Source organism: Quercus suber, unplaced genomic scaffold, assembly GCF_002906115.3.
Source record: "Quercus suber isolate HL8 unplaced genomic scaffold, Cork oak 2.0 scaffold_168, whole genome shotgun sequence".
Classification (NCBI taxonomy): domain Eukaryota; kingdom Viridiplantae; phylum Streptophyta; class Magnoliopsida; order Fagales; family Fagaceae; genus Quercus; species Quercus suber.
The window spans coordinates 577980-589216 of NW_027069628.1; the positions used below are offsets into that span (position 1 = coordinate 577980).

At 31.5% G+C, this 11237-nt stretch overlaps 1 protein-coding gene across 4 annotated transcripts; it reads right to left on the reverse strand.

Moving 5' to 3' along the window:
• Nucleotides 1-408: 408 nt before the first annotated feature.
• On the reverse strand, nt 409-5078 carry LOC112015513 (OVARIAN TUMOR DOMAIN-containing deubiquitinating enzyme 12). Of its 4 annotated transcripts, none has more exons than XM_065777894.1 (9): nt 4730-5078; nt 4169-4218; nt 3583-4072; nt 3298-3470; nt 2077-2150; nt 1858-1912; nt 779-853; nt 599-672; nt 409-511 (listed from the first exon to the last, which is right to left on the reverse strand). In XM_065777894.1, the coding sequence occupies exons 3-9, from the start codon at nt 3908-3910 to the stop codon at nt 433-435; spliced, it is 858 nt and encodes a 285-aa protein (XP_065633966.1). In that variant the 5' UTR covers nt 3911-4072; nt 4169-4218; nt 4730-5078; the 3' UTR covers nt 409-432. The 4 variants fall into 4 exon arrangements, with proteins under 4 accessions (XP_065633966.1, XP_065633969.1, XP_065633968.1 ...); XM_065777897.1 differs by lacking the exon at nt 4730-5078 and adding an exon at nt 4566-4696; XM_065777896.1 differs by lacking the exon at nt 4730-5078 and adding an exon at nt 4530-4696.
• Between the last annotated feature and the right edge of the window lie 6159 nt (nt 5079-11237).

Below are 11237 nucleotides of genomic sequence, written 5' to 3' on the forward strand. Positions count from 1 at the left end.
GGGGGGGGGGGGGGGGGGGGGGGGGGGGGGGGGGTGAGGGGAGATAAGTGAGTTTTGGCCACAAGGGATGGGGAAAGGGGAGATTTAATCTAATGACCTCTGCTTCATGAGGCATGGTCCCTAACCAATTGTGCTAACCCTTGGGTTTAATGCCTCATAATTTATGTTGTAATGCCTTCCACAAACCATTTCACCCATAAAAATAGTCATTATAACTTATAAGCACAGAAGCATTACACAGGAAAAAGGCCAATGTTGACCTCTAAGCTATTTAATACCGCTTTGTAATATTAGTTTGGAATAGAGGTTGAAAGATGAAAAGTAAATGATGCAAGCTAAATAAATTGTAAGATTTACACAGAAAAACATTTTTTTTTTTTTTTAAATAAGAAGGAAGAAATAAAAGAAAAGAATCATACAAATCCATCATAACTACAAGAATGTGAAATCACTAAAGCATACCGAGTCTGCAGCAGCCTGCAAAGTGACATGATCACCCCATTCACCACTCCTATTTTCATCCAAATGATAGCAGAAGCGAGGTCAAAATATACCCTAAAACAAATAATTAAGTAAACTAAAAAGAGTAGAAAAATACTTGGACATCTTCTCCAAATAGTCACCATAAGCCATGGGAACATATCCCTCATATATATCTGGGTAAGTCTTAAGCTGATCATTCAAAATATGCCACACATAAACATCACAACAATAACCACAACCAATAAACTTTAACTCATGGTTTGAAAGGAACATGTTACTGTGCTAGATGACCAACCTGATTTATAACTTGCTCTCTGACAAATATGTGGTGCTCAGGTGTTCGATAAAATTGATCTGATAGAGCACGGAACTGGAATAAATATGGAACTAATGAGACATCATGAGAGTAATCAAGCACCACAATAGATAAGTAGTCAGCATTTACTACGATAGGTGTAAACTAAATTATAGTCCATATAATAGGCCTATCCAAAATCCCAAGCACTATCTTTCGGTAAACGTGCATTGTTCTAAAATGTTACGGGTCAAATTTAGGTTATAAAACACTGTGGGAGTTCATGATCATAGAAGTGAATTGTGAATCAATCACCAACCCCCTTAAAGGCATAGTTAGACAAATAAAAAAGACAACAAATTTGAAACAATAATCAGTAAGCAAAATGTCATATACTTGTATCATTTACAGTCATGCTAATTCAGAACTATATTAAGGGCCAAAATGAAAGCAACCCCAAAATTTAAGGGCCAAAAGTGTACTTCAGTCTAAAACTTTCATAGAAGTGTAAACTAGAATTCTTATGAATGCAAAAAGAAACAAGTTTAAAATCTATAAGCATTTTGTACAGTAAGAAAAATTGTATAACAAGTACAGGACGCAATTAATACAAAAAAGTGAACACAGGTTTTTAATCATGTAACCTTTAAGAGAAACCGTTGCTTTCCTTAGTAGATAATCACAAAGTCAAACTGCTTATGACATTCAGGATTTACATTCATATCAAAGGAAATCGCTTCTTTTATAAGACAACAAAGATAATCTTTTTTTAGAGATATAATTATTTTTTTTCAAGTAATCAGTGCTGTTGAATAAAGTCGAATCATCAATATACAAAAAGAAATGTAAAAAAATCCATAAAGAGGCAAATGATGAGAATAAAAACAAAATGGAACTCAAAACATTAGCTTACACTTATCCAAGACCCAACAATAAAAGTTAAAAGCCCATTAATAATTGAAAAACATATATATAGAAATTCAAAAACATAACTCACCATGTCTACTTTCGTAAGGTAAAGCAAAGAAACATAAAAACACGCAATCTACAAGTGAATGCTATGAGCGGAACAAGCTAACCTGACAATTACCATCTCCTTGAACCTTCTGCTCAATCAACCCATATAACTGCAATCTAAAGAGGAAAGAAGGGGAAAAACAATTTCCAGCATCATATTATAATGAAACAGTTTCACTAGAAAATCTTATCTACAAAACCTGACACACGAAGCTCCTATGAATGAGAGAGAAAAAAAGAAGGGAAAAGAAGAAAGGATTGATATTAAGAACACATAATACCTGTCCAGTAGCCTTTGATGATCTAAAGTTGCTTCATCAACTGAGGGTATTTCCCCATTGATTCTCGGTACATGCTGCAACAAACATGAGACTTTAAGAGTAAAACTAAAAACAGCCTGTTTGAGTATGATTCTGAACTACCCTACCCATAATACACTCATGAAAGGCTACAAAGGAAAGAGGAAAGTTGATACATGTAATTCATCCAAACAAGTGCACTTTTTTTTTTTTTTTTTGAGATAGGTAAATACAATTCACACAACAATAAAGGATTGATTCTATGACCTCACCCTCCAAACCTAATTTGTGGGGGAAGGAGATGCCATTTGGTCAAAATAAATAAATACTAATCTTAGTAAATATGCAAAGGATCAAAATGTCAACATTCTACAATACAGAAATTGAAATTCAGAGATACAATATAGCAGTAGAAGATTGTCCCTTAGTGGCTTAACTTGCATATCTAAATTGATACACATATAACACACATATTACACTTGCCAAATGTCAGCAGCTTAACTAAAATCTGCATAAGACACCAAAGATTCTTCACATTACATGAGGCATTAAATGCATAAAATTTCAACACGTTTTGAATATTACAAATATACAAATATTGCATATGTAAAAATGGCAATGAGATTGTGAATCATTTATTCCATTGTTGCTCCAATTGAAGAGAACTTAGTTCACTTTTTTTTCTTTTTTTTTTTTTTCTCTTTTCAGGGTTATGCAAATCATGCCTTGGTTGGTGTTAGAGATGTTTTCTTGTTGGAGAGGTTGTTTGGGGTGATACAAATGTCATAATTTTGAACATTGTACTTAGAGAATAAGATATTTTTTCACATTTGAATGATGTGACACTACAGTTCTGGATATGAAGCTTCAGATTCCTTGGACATTATACGCTAGCAGAGCAGCAACAGATTGCTTTTCTTTTCCTAATATGTTAGATTTTAGGGTTACTAAACTTCATAAGTTAATTATTTTTGTGCTTACTCGTGTACCTCCTGTGTGCAAGAATGGTGCACCCTTTTTGCCCTCTTCTAATATATTCTTATTACTTTAAAAAAATTTAAAATCAAAATCAAAATATCAGCAGTAGCATAACATTGAAATGCCCATAAAAGTCCTAGGAGGGAGAAAAAAAAATGGAAAAAAGGTCGACATTCATATAAATGCATAACTAGATGTCTAGAACTATTTTGATGCTACACTTACAGGAACAGGAACCATCTGATTCAACCTTTTCCCCACTTCTCCATCAAGAGCATGCTCATCTGTCAAATCTAATAAATATAACAAGTCATCCCCATAGTACATAATTTCTTCAGGGGAAGAACATGAAGTAGTAGGCCCCATATCATCAACTTCTTCACGGTCACACTCCTGCCCTACAAATTTATGAACAATATAAACCCAACCAAACAACAAGGCACAAAACCTACCAAACTAGTAATATAAATTAGTTTTTTTTTTAAAAAAATTCTTGAAACATAGAAATACCAGAGCTACAGTTTCCCATAGATTGTTCAACCCAATCTTGCGAGAAGGAAGATACTTGCAAATGCTCCAAATCTTCATCAGGATATCCGGGTGATTCTACAATTGTAAGTTGTGATACCTGCTCTTCAAGAGCTTGAGCAATAAGCTCATCATTTTCTAAATTTCCACATTCTGTATCATAATTATCTTCCTTAAAATACTGTCCATGATAATAATCCACATCAGGTTGCATAATGGTGCCATAATACCCACAACTAGAATACGGATCGCTGTCAAATAGCTGAAGACCCCATCGAACAACATCAGGATCTTGCTCATATGTAGTCATTTGTAATATATATATAAATGATCAAAATTCTTAGCTCAGATGTGTATTTTCTCCAAACTAAAAATTTCTAATCCCAAAATCAACCTCGCTTTCAAATGTAATTTTACTTATTCAAAGGCAATAGTTAATCCGTCCAAAAGTTGCGTCACAGACCTCTTCACTCTGAAACAAATTTCCACAAAACAATTATTTACTCTTATGAAACCAAAAAAATTGCTTTCACAATCACAAACATCAAAAAAAAAAAAAAAAACTTACCAATAGATTTTTAAGATCCAAATGCAATTCCAGAATGTACAAGATGAAACCTGCATACACGTTCAGAAAAAAAATAATAAAATAAAAAATAAAATAAAAAATCATTAAAATCCAAAATGAAAGTTTCTTTCAAAACAGAATAAGAAAACCATAAGAATGTGAAAAAAGTTTCAGCAATACTGTGCAAATCGATCAGCTAGAAAAGTTCATACATGAAAGTGAACATGCAAATGCAATGCATGTCAATGTGCATAAACACATTAATCCAAAAAAAAATCACAAATATTGGTAACACACAATGAGATACCATTAACAACTAAAAAGCCATTAGAAACTTGAAGAAAAAGAAATATCACACTACATTTATTATAGATCCGTAGAGTTCAGTTGAATTCACCATTCTAAAGAAACTACTAACTGAAGCTCTCCACATTTCACTCATTCATACATTTTTATTTTCTCGGCAACCAAACAGACCATTATTACATTGTAGCAAACAAATCTCGAATGAAAATGAAAAACAAAAAGAGCTGATTCAAATAAGTGAAGAAAGCGGTTCACCTTCGATCCGACTTGAATAACAATCGGATCATGTTCAATCGCTGATCGAGACAGCACATCAAAAAAGCTCCAAAAAAGAATCGATGAAATTATTATTATAGTTTTTCAATTAAAAAGAAGAAGATAAAAAAAGTAGAGAGAATAATTTTTTTTTATTTATTAAAAAAAAAAAGGAGAAGGAATTATTGGTTAAATATTGTTGCATAGATGGAAAGCGGGAGCGAGACGCCACAGAATGGTAGGTAAATAGTAATGAGAATAATATTGGGAAGTCTGTGATGTTATGGGAAGGAGTGAGCGAGTGAGTGAAGTAGTGTTAGTAGTGAGAGAGAAGTGAAAGTGATGTTGAGGAAAGGGCCAAAATGAAAAATTGAAAAAGTTTTTTTAGTTTACGAACGTCACGAGGGTTTGGGTCAGTCATCAGTGTTTTCAGACAATCAGAGCGCTAAGTTGGGGAGACTCAGCGAATCTCTTCTGCACCTTGACGTTGACTGTTTCACATTTTGTTTATTTTTACGTACATTCAATTATAAGTTTAGTGAATAGTCTTGTCAATAATGATAACAACCTACACATTTTGTCACAACTCTCTGCTGCTGCGTGACAGATAATAAGGCACGGTTCCTCTTAATGATAATTTTTTACCATCAATTTTCTGTGTAAGTAAGGATTAAATTTCAGACATTTTATTTAATTATTAGAGATTTTTTTAGTTAAACTAATTAAAATTCATTAGAAAAATTATAAAATTTCAAATTATTTCATAATTTTTTTATCACAACCGTAAATAATGGAAAAAAAATTGTGCACTCTTGTGTAAGTAGTAATAGACAATAAATCACAGTCTATCACATTATAATTATTTCAAAATTATTGTTCTCATCAAAAGTAGGGATAGTAATAAGGTTGGAAATGAGATCAAGGACGGAGCTATTTATAGACTAGGGGCAATGGCCTCCCCTAATTTTTTTAAAAAAATATTATTATATATATGTGTACTAATTTTAGCAAATTTTTTCTATAAAATTACATTTTATTTTTCTTAAATAATATTATTGATTCTTTTAAGTGTAATGCTATATTCACAAATTTTTTTACAATATTTTTATAAATTGTTTTGGTAGCAAATTTTTATTGGTTCATATAATGAACCTACCACTCACATCAGTTTTTTACTTACCAGTAACCACTTATCATATCAGTAATTTATAATATAAAAAAAAAAAAAACTTGTAACTTTAGTATTTTCCTTATTTTAGTGACCATAAAAAAATTTACAGATCTAAAATCTAAAACAGAATATACAAGCCAAAAAAAAAAAAAAAAAAGCTCATCAACAAAATTTATCAATAATAAAACTAAAAAAAATTAAACTTAATTACAATTAACCAATTTTATCCAAAATAAATAACTCTGCCCTTCAAAAAATTCTAAACAAAAGTAATTTTGTTCTTACCCACCAAAAAATAAAAAAAATCAGCAATAGTAACAAAGTCAAAAGTTGAAACTCTCGCACACAGCCAACAATTAAGCCGCTGTCCTAACTCAAAGTTTTGACTCCATCCTTGAATAAGACTATTTATTATGACTTTTTTTTTATTGTCTAAAAGTAAAAATTCTGTACATTATACAATAATAAAGAAATAATAAGTCTAACGGTCTAAACTCTAAAGAAAGAAATGAAAGTGTTACTTAACGGCGACATGGCTCCGTGTTTTGGCTTGTTGGTCTCTCCAGTTGAGTCCGAAGCGGTGACTGTGATGATGTCAATTATTTAGACAGATCTGATGAATGATGGCTTTAAATTCCTTGCATCAACGGCTTTTGGTGTTTGGGCTTATTATTTATTGCATCATCAAGGGTTTGAAAATAAAAGGCACATAACATGGGGAATATATTTAAAATTAATTATAGACTTCTCAAATGGCAAATGCCATGTGCCTGTACTGTTCTGTGCATAACAACTTTCAAAAACCCAACCAAGCCAAGGGAATCTCTGTACATGGAATTCGTACAAATAATGCAACACAAAGTATACTATAAAATGCAGACATTTTTCTTATGTGTATAGGAACAATATTGGATATTTGTTTCATTATATTTAAAATTAATTATAGACTTCTCAAATGACAAATGCCATGTGCCTGTACTGTTCTGTGCATAACAACTTCCAAAAACCCAACCAAGCCAAGGGAATCTTTGTACATGAAATTCGTACAAATAATGCATTACAAAATATACTATAAAATGCAGACATTTTTCTTATGTGTATAGGAACAATATTGGATATTTGTTTCATTACTTGGTGGGTGCATATTATTTGTAGCACCCTTCATTTTCAAGATGGTATATTGAACTCATACTAACCACACAAATTCATAGACATAAATAAAGGTATGTCTTTCGTCTAATCCACTTAGGTTTGAGTCTCGCTGCCAGTAATCATTTCTTAGTGGGCATTCACAACGGACTGTTCTATGCATAACAACTTTCAAAAACCTAACCAAGCCAAGGGAATCTTTGTACATGAATACAAATAATGCAATACAAAGTATACTATAAAATGCAGACATTTTTCTTATGTGTATAGGTACAATATTGGATATTTGTTTCATTACTTGGTGGGTGCTTATTATTTGTAGCACCCTTCATTTTCAAGATGGTACATTGAATCCATACTAACCACACAAATTCATGGACATAAATAGAGGTATGTCTTTCGTCTAACTCATATAGGTTTGAGTCTTGCTGCCAGCAGTCTTTTGCTAGTGAACATTCACAAGGGTTGAACTGCAGGTCTTAACTTAAGCATCCTGCCCGAGAGTTGACGTAGCTTAGCTAACCCCCATTTTCTTTAACCAAAAAAAAGAAAAAGAAAAAAAAGAAAGAGATAGAGGTATGTCATGGATTGAGCAAGGTTTTGGGCAGTTAAACACTGTAATGCACCATTTGTGGTAGCCGGTAGGTACAGCATTCCCGGGTTGGCTATGCTGTAAGTGTATTGGTGGTCTTGTGAATTGTGATTGTAATATAGTCATGGTCTTGGGCCAAGAATCACAAGACTCTCGGCCTTGACAGGGTAGGGTTATGTGTGTTGTGCGCAGAGTAGCTGCAACCTTGGAAGCCCTGTGCGGGCTTAGCAATGCGGCAATGTGCAGGGTATGTGAGCCCTTCACTTGGTTTGCAAATGGGTCGAGGCTCAACTGTTGGGCATATGTTTGGGCTGCCAGGTGTATTTGCATGGGTTATGGTCGGCTACAACAAATGCACAGGTAGTGCACGTGTTAATTTAATGTAGGAGATAAGTTTGCCCTTCCAACCATTACTTTGTCCCCCTCCTTTCTTAAAAGATATATAGGGAAAAAATGAAGAAGATAAGTATGAGATTTTATTTAAAATTAAAAGAAAAAAAAAATATATATATATATATAAATATAAATAAATAATGAGAGAATTACAATTACAACATTATTTATCAATAAAGAATTAGACAACTCATATCTTTAATAGTTGAAATTCAATTTTCTTATACCTGAATTCACAAAGTGCTTAAGAGTTTAGGAAGAAAAAAAGAAAAAGATTCAAACTGCAGGATTAACACTTAGCAGTATATGATAACTATCTCAACAAACAAACAAAAAAGTCCAAATCAAATTCTTTTAACCCTTTTACTTTGTTTTCCAGGTATATTTCTATACTTTTAACCCTTTACTTTGTTTTATTTTTCCAATTTATTTTGATTAATCAAACTACTGGAATTTATGTAGTTATATATTAATCTCTTAAATTGATTATTATTAGTTATGAATTGAGTAAGATCTAATTTTAGGCTGTATGAAAGTAAATTGTAGGATAATAGATATTTAGTATCAGACCAAGACACCAATCAGTTTTTGGTGTAGACGGAGATTAAATCTCAGATCTCTTATACAACTATCAGAGACTTTACCAGTTGAGTTAACTGGAACCCACTTAATGAATACATTATTATATAATTGTTATACTTATTTTTGTTAATGTCAATTTTTAGATTAATTTTTCTTTCAAGTTTGTCTTTTATAATCTTTTCCTTCCTAAACTAAAATCCTAGTTCTGCCATTGCCTATAATTATCTAGTGCTTGTGAGACGGGGACTACATATACACTAAAAATAGTTAAATGCTCCAAAAGTTATGGACACCCTCCTTAGAAAAAGAAATAAAAAAAATGGTAGCAACATGGCGTGGTAAGCTTTAGACCTAAGCCTAGGCTCCCAATTACAAAAAAGGCCAAAAAATATGAGAGGATAATTAATTCTTTTTAGCAAGTTGTTATTGATATAATATTACTTCCGCATGAAATCCTTAGCGAAACACATTTTATTAGCATCAATCACAACATTCCACTTTAGTAGTTGTGAAAAGAGTTATGAAATTTTTTTGTCACTAAACCTGTTAAAGCAAAAAAAAAAAAAAAAAAAAAGAAGAAAAAAAAAAAAAGAAAGAAAGAAAGAAAGAAGAATAAGAAGAAGAAGAAGAAACTAAGTTGTGCGCCCTTTCCCCCACCTCTAAGAAGACCCTAAAATATTGGGTTAATAGAAATCCAACCCAATTGAAATCCTAAATTGTTTTCCTATAAAAAATATTTTAGATTGAACATAACTCAAAAATAGATTATGCCATGAGATGATTAAGTGTTAGCTATTATCAATTGAAAAGGAAGCTATTATCAATTGAAAAGGAAACATTAACAAAACCTAAAAAACAAAACATAATCAGTAAATTTGCATCTAAAAAAAAGTAAGAATAATGGTTTTTAAATAAGATTTTATAATAAAAAAGTTAAATAAATATTACTTAATTGATATTTAAATATATAAAAATATCATTTAAAATTATAGCCTTAAGTCTCATACCATATCTAGCTAGTCCGTTCTACAACATGGTAAAATGGTTAAACAAGAAATCTCCAGAAAACAGCCATAGCTCCACACTTCTCCATGGCTATGAGCTTAAACATCAAAGAACACCAAAATACAATAATGCAGCTATTAAGAAACAACAGCATATCTTTACTAACAAGAAAACACATAAAAGATTAAATCTAGCACAATAGTTCACCTAGGACACCCAAGAAATTGGGTGAGAGAGAGGCTCTAATTAAGCTAACCCTATAGAGCAGGAAACTTTCTTTTAATCCTAATTCGTTCAAAACAATCAATTACAATATGTTAGCTGCTACTTAGTGGGTCTCATTGTCATTGTTCATAGATTAATAGAAACTTATTAAGTGTCATTTAATGGAAATGATAAGATTGTCTAGAAACCAATCACACATCGATATGTGTAGCTAAGCAAATTTGAACTAAAAAATTGCATTGTAATTTTGTTTCTTTCTCTCTCTCTTTATTGCTCTCTTCTTGTTAAATTATATTTTTGGCCATTCAAATTTTGGGTAAGCTTGTTTTTAGTTCTTGAAAATTTTAAGAGTTTAGATTCGGTCTTCTAAATGATAGAAAATGTCCAATTTCATCATTTCCTCTATAGGATAAGTTCAATTTTAGTACTCTAAATATAGGGTTGATTCAATTTTTATCTCTTAAATTTGGTGTTGATTCAATTGTGATATATATAATTTTTTTTGGTGGGTAAATGTTCAATTTTGGTATCTTAAATATATGCTTTGTTTGATTTTGTCCCAGAAAGTAGACCACATTAGCATACGTTATCCATGTAAGCCAAGAAAAAAAAAACAAAAAACAAAATAGAGGAACCAAAATTATTTAAGAATTATTTTTAGAGAATGCTAACAAATGCCCAATTAATAATTCAATTAAAAAAAGTTTTTATAGAAAAAAAAATAATATTTTGATAACTTTTTTCATCCCTTATAAAAATTGTGTCAAAACTTTCATAAAATAAATTATTAACCAATACTTTAAGAGCACTCGTTCAAAATTATTTTTAGAGAAATGCTAATGAATGGCCCGTTAATAATCCATTTAAAAAAAAATTTATGAAAAAAAAATAATTAATGTTTTGACAATTTTTTTCATCTTCTGTATCAAAACTTTCATAAAATAAATTATTAACAAATAGCTTATATCAAAATTTTCATAAAATAAATTATTAACAAATACCTTAAAAGCATGTATAACCTACTTTTATTTGAAATTTCAGACAACAAATCCGAAATTTGGACAAAAATTTTCGGAAAGTTCACTTCTCAATGTACCATCCAACAGAACTGAAATATCTCCAAATCGTGACCGTTGCCACTGAACGGTCTTTCAAACTTCAATACTCCCCCACCGCATATTTCCAACAACACCATTGCATATTTCCAACAACACTATTGATCCAACGGTCCACAGTCCACTGAGCTCCTCTCTCTCTCTCTGCTTTTATTTTCTCTGTCCCCCATACTTCGCCAACTCTTCCTCCCCGCCATTTCTTCCTCCGAAAAAAAAAAAAAAAAAAAAACCCATCCTTTTCCAAATCCCAATCTCTCAACTCTCCTTCTCAAAAAA